The following is a 6,000-nucleotide window of genomic DNA, read 5'->3' on the forward strand; positions in this document are numbered from 1 at the left end:
TGCGATGTGTCGCTCTGTGGTTGGTTAGTCCTTCTATAGAATGCAGCTTCCTCCCAGAGCAGAGCATGGTGTGATGAAACAGGAAATGGCAGCTATCTTTTGATCTAAACAACCTTATGTAAGGTGAAATAATACACTTTGTGGGTCATTTCTCTCAATCTCCTATGTCTTGAGGTTAATTAGGTATTTGATCCTATGGCTCTCCTCAACAATAACAAGTATGTAGCAGTAATATTTAGACATCTTGATGTGTAAATTTTTATGTAATCATGGGACAACCCCTTTAATCTATTATTATATATTTTAGTCACTTTAACACTGAGGTAACACCGCCGTCAATTCTGTCATGCGAGAAAATCTGTCAGATTATGCTAATATCCAATGTCCAATATCGAAGCCACTCGCAGCATGCTGAGACTGTTTTGTTATGCTGAATCAGCATGAAAAAAAATGGCAGATCTGCACTGCCCCAAAAGATAATATCGGATAGCACTCGGCTGTGTTATATGGTCGTCTGACTGCACCTAAGGGTTCTTTCAGATGTCCATAATCATTAATCTGATCTCTGATGACAATGCACTGACTGGGCGTGCATCTCCCGACCCCGAGTGAGATAAACTGTCACATTTGGAGTCGGGAGACGCGTGACCAGTCCGTGCATTGTTATTCAAGTTCGGTCTGAAGATCACAGACGCCTGAAAGATTTTTCATACTGATTTTTTGTCTCATTACTCTTTTTCAGAATATGGCCTGTACTAAAACCTGAATATGTTGCAAAAAGTTTTGTGGACGGCATCTTAACCAATAAGAAGATGATGCTTCTCCCTCCATCTGTAAACACCTTCTTGACGCTGTCAAAGTAAGAGTTTATTAAAGATATCCACTATGAATAAATTGTAGCATTAAAGGGAACCTGGTAATAGATTCATAATGCCTGAACCATAGACGGCATCATGAATTAGAGCCTGGCTGCATTATTGCCGCTAGGTATGTCTTTCTTTGAAATGCTGTGGCCATTTGGAGACTATACAGAGTGATCTGACTAGTCCAGTGCCACACCAGACTATTCAGACCTTTCCTGGCCTGTTTCTCCAACTAAGTTTTCTCTGAAACACCACAGCATTTCAGAGACAGACATACCTGGCTGAAGTCACTCAGCCAGGCTGTGATTCAAGGTGCCAGTGGTTCAGGCAGCATGAATCTGATGACAGGTTCCCTTTCATTTCTGCATCATATTTATCTTCTTAACAAAGGGTCGGTGGCAATCATTGCCTACAAGCATATACAGCAACCATTATCAACCATGTATTCCGCCATCTGATCAATTTTTATAGGCCCACATTTGCTAAGACTGACCTTTTTATGCCAGTATAAGTAAAGGAATGATGGGTGCCAAATGTATTTAAAGGTACAGTACAGACCAAAAGTTTGGACACACCTTCTCATTTAAAGATTTTTCTGTATTTTCATGACTATGAAAATTGTACATTCACACTGAAGGCATTAAAACTATGAATTAACACATGTGGAATTATATACTTAACAAAAAAGTGTGAAACAACTGAAAATATGTCTTATATTCTAGGTTCTTCAAAGTAGCCACCTTTTGCTTTGATGACCGCTTTGCACACTCTTGGCATTCTCTTGATGAGCTTCAAGAGGTAGTCACCGGAAATGGTTTTCACTTCACAGGTGTGCCCTGTCAGGTTTAATAAGTGGGATTTCTTGCCTTATAAATGGGGTTGGGACCATCAGTTGTGTTGTGCAGAAGTCAGGTGGATACACAGCTGATAGTCCTACTGAATAGACTGTTAGAATTTGTATTATGGCAAGAAAAAAGCAGCTAAGTAAAGAAAAACGAGTGGCCATCATTACTTTAAGAAATGAAGGTCAGTCAGTCCGAAAATTGGGAAAACTTTGAAAGTGTCCCCTAGTGCAGTTGCAAAAACCATCAAGCGCTACAAAGAAACTGGCTCACATGAGGACCGCCCCAGGAAAGGAAGACCAAGAGTCACCTCTGCTTCTGAGGATAAGTTATCTGAGTCACCAGCCTCAGAAATCGCAGGTTAACAGCAGCTCAGATTAGAGACCAGGTCAATGCCACACAGAGTTCTAGCAGCAGACACATCTCTTCAACAACTGTTAAGAGGAGACTTTGTGCAGCAGGCCTTCATGGTAAAATAGCTGCTAGGAAACCACTGCTAAGAACAGGCAATAAGCAGAAGAGACTTGTTTGGGCTAAAGAACACAAGGAATGGACATTAGACCAGTGGAAATCTGTGCTTTGGTCTGATGAGTCCAAATTTGAGATCTTTGGTTCCAACCACCGTGTCTTTGTGCGACGCAGTAAAGGTGAACGGATGAACTCTACATGCCTGGTTCCCACCGTGAAGCATGGAGGAGGAGGTGTGATGGTTTGGGGGTGCTTTGCTGGTAACACTGTTGGGGATTTATTCAAAATTGAAGGCATACTGAACCAGCATGGCTACCACAGCATCTTGCAGCGGCATGCTATTCCATCCGGTTTGCGTTTAGTTGGACCTTCATTTATTTTTCAACAGGACAAGACCCCAAACACACCTCCAGGCTGTGTAAGGGCTATTTGATCAAGAATGAGAGTGATGGGGTGCTATGCCAGATGACCTGGCCTCCACAGTCACCAGACCTGAACCCAATCGAGATGGTATGGGGTAAGCTGGACCGCAGAGTGAAGGCAAAAGGACCAACAAGTGCTAAGCATCTCTGGGAACTCCTTCAAGATTGTTGGAAGACCATTTCCGGTGATTACCTCTTGAAGCTCATCAAGAGAATGCCAAGAGTGTGCAAAGCAGTCATCAACGCAAAAGGTGGCTATTTTGAAGAACCTAGAATATAAGACATATTTTCAGTTGTTTCACACTTTTTTTGTTAAGTATATAATTCCACATGTGTTAATTCATAGTTTTGATGCCTTCAGTGTGAATGTACAATTTTCATAGTCATGAAAATACAGAAAAATCTTTAAATGAGAAGGTGTGTCCAAACTTTTGGTCTGTACTGTACATGGCTCTTATTACATGTAGCATGTTTTAGCATATTCTAAGCTGCATTAGAGGCCAATCTTTCTTTGACAATTTTCTAAGTCACAAAATGTGTTGCTTAACCCATTCACCCTGGGCCATTTTTCTATTTCTTTTCCTCCCCTGCTTCCAAAGCCATAACTTTTTTATTTTTCCATCAATATGGCCATATGAGGGCGTGCTTTTTGCTGGACAAGTTGTACTTTTGAATGTCACCATTCATTTTATCATATAAGGTACTATATGGTAAAACTGACCTGGCAGTATGATTCCACAGGTCAGAACAAGTATGGAGATACCAAACATATATAGGTTTTTTTTTATTTAAGTGATGAAAAAAAATTCGGAAATTTGTATGAAATATTTTTTTTCTGCTTTTGTCGCCTTTTTCCAAGACTCATAGCGTTTTAATTTTTCAGGCTCTGGGACTGTCTGAGGGCTTATTTTTTTGTGCCCGGAGCTGACATTTTTACTGATACCATTTTTAGGGTAGACACGACATTTTGATTGCTTCTTATAGCATTTTATTGCAATGTTACGGCGACCAAAAAAAATTTAATTAGTTTTGATTTTTTTCTCGTCACGCTTTTTACCGATCAGATTAATTTATTTTATATTTTGATAAATCAGACATTTCTGAATGCAGCGATACAAATATGTGTATTTTTAATTGTTTTATTTTCAATGGGGTTGACTTTAACTTTTTTGTTTTTCATATTTTCAAAAAAAAAACTTTTTATTTTTTACTATATTTGTTAGTCCCCTTAGGGAACTTGAAGCTGTAATTGTCCGACCGCATGTGCTATGTACAGCAGAAATCATGTTTAAATGGCGGCCACAGGCCGGCGTCCACAGGAAGATCATAATGACAGGCATGGGAGTCATCAGCAAATCCCCAGCTGTCATGACAACCCATCGGCTCCCCGCGATCACGTCATGGGCGCACAAATGGGAACATAGATGCTCGCCTCTGTTGACGCATGTTAATTCCCACTATCATAGATTGACAGCGGAATTTAACATAACAGCCTCGGGCAGCTGTTAAAGGCACATGATGGCTGATTAAGTCAGCCGTCATGTACTTGGAAAGGGTGCATTCAGATGGTGGCATAACATAGACAACGATAGCATCACAATGCTCGAACTGGCTGGCAGCTGTCCTGATGCGAGCGTGACCACATGTATTTCTATGCAGCTTTCACGCTCGGGTCAGGAGATCCGCCAGCCAGTCTGTCCACTGCGACCCTGTTATACGGCCATCTGACTGCACCAAAAGATGGGGCTCAAAGTGTGAGCTCACATCAAAGACAGGGACACAACATCTGACGTAAATATGCATCATATGTCGAGAAGGGGTTAACTGTCACAAGTTCTTATTTGCTACATTTTTTTCAATTTATACCAAAAGTTAGAATAAACTAAATAGGAAATGTGGGCCAATACTATTTAGTATAATCGCTCTTTGAACCTGTAGACCAGTGTTTCCCAAACTCCAGTCCTCATGGACCCCACAGGTCATGTTTTCAGGATCTCCTTAGTATTGCACAGGTGATGGAAGTATCATCAAGGCATCAGGAATTCTCTCACCTGTACAATACTAAGGAGATCCTGAAAATATTACCTGTGGGGTCCATGTGGACTGGAGTTTGGGAAACCCTGCTGTAGACTATAGTTTTTCGCATCATAAGTATTTAGCCATTAGGTGGTGGGTAAAATAACTTACAGTGGACTTTTAATTTCTATTTCTTTTTAGGTTTCTTCCTCAGCGTGTAATATCGAAGATAAACAATATACAGGATGTGCAGTTCAATACAAAGTTGAGAAGTGCAACCAAAATGGAATAATGTGGTCCAGAGCTAAATAACATTAGCAAAGCATATATATTCATGCTTTGTGGCTTAAACAGAATTTGTTACTTAGTTTATGCTACCTCATCAGAGATCAGCATAAAATAGGAGCAAAAACCTTAATTCCAGTGGAAACTTACTGTGTGACTTATTGGGCTTCTAGCTGTAGTTTTGACTAACGCTGTTCTATCTGCTGTAGCTCTGTTTGTCCTCTCCTGCTATGTAGTCCTCGATATTCAAATGTTCGAGCTATCTCCGCCCTTTGCCATAGATTGTTTGCTTTCTACCTATACACAGTGGAGCTGCCTGGCTTAGGTTGAGCTCATCACTGAAAGAGCAGATAAAATAATGATTTTATCAAAACTACAGCAAGAAGCCTAGTAAATGACATACCGCTAGAATCAGGGCTTTTGTTCGTATTTTTGCTGCCCTCAGATCGGGAAGCATCTGAAGCATCTGTTGACAGATTCCCTTTAAAGCTAAAACATTGTTTTGTTTTAGTATAATGTTTCCAGTGATTTGTCTGGATTTGAGCAAATAAAAAAACCTGTTCCTGTGTCTTTCCTCTATATTAATTTAGTTATTGTATATTTTACCTGCATTGCCATTATCCAATTGTTCCCTCTGCATAGAACCTCTCTAAGCTCACTCTGGAGGTCTTGGTGTAACAATATATTAAAGGACGGCCTAGTCATTTAAATCAGACTGACTATAACGTTTTCTCTCCCCACCCCGAACATATAATATCTGCATATTTTTATTGTCCAGGGGTCTCTTTTTACATTTCTCCACACTGAATCTCATTTGCCATGTGGATGCCCATTCACTTTGTACAAATCATCTGGTAAATTCTGAACATCTCCCACAGACTGCACTACAGTACATAGCTTGGAGTCATCTGCAAAGATAGAAAAAACACTATTAATCCCGTCTTCCATATTATTAATAAATAAGCTGAACACTACTTTGTTGGCATGTATGTAGCATTTGTCTAGTGTTTAAATGGTGTATCTGCGGCACAGGTGTAAAGTGTGACTGGATGTATATGGCATGTGTTTAGTGTGTGAGGAGTATATGTAGCATGTGATGAGTAT

General features: G+C 40.2%; 1 protein-coding gene across 1 annotated transcript in view; it reads left to right on the forward strand.

Annotated features, from left to right (window-relative positions):
- LOC141151161 (17-beta-hydroxysteroid dehydrogenase 13-like) overlaps window positions 1-5,609 on the forward strand; it is a 142,125-nt gene extending 136,516 nt beyond the window's left edge. The window contains exons 6-7 of the mRNA XM_073637033.1: window positions 743-859; window positions 4,813-5,609. Coding sequence (XP_073493134.1) covers window positions 743-859; window positions 4,813-4,903 — 208 coding nt within the window. The 3' untranslated portion in view covers window positions 4,904-5,609. The remainder of the gene's footprint in view (window positions 1-742; window positions 860-4,812) is intronic.
- The last annotated feature ends 391 nt before the right edge of the window (window positions 5,610-6,000 follow it).

This window comes from Phyllobates terribilis, unplaced genomic scaffold (assembly GCF_046119375.1).
Source record: "Phyllobates terribilis strain yellow unplaced genomic scaffold, ASM4611937v1 Scaffold_1__5_contigs__length_1240528914, whole genome shotgun sequence".
Classification (NCBI taxonomy): domain Eukaryota; kingdom Metazoa; phylum Chordata; class Amphibia; order Anura; family Dendrobatidae; genus Phyllobates; species Phyllobates terribilis.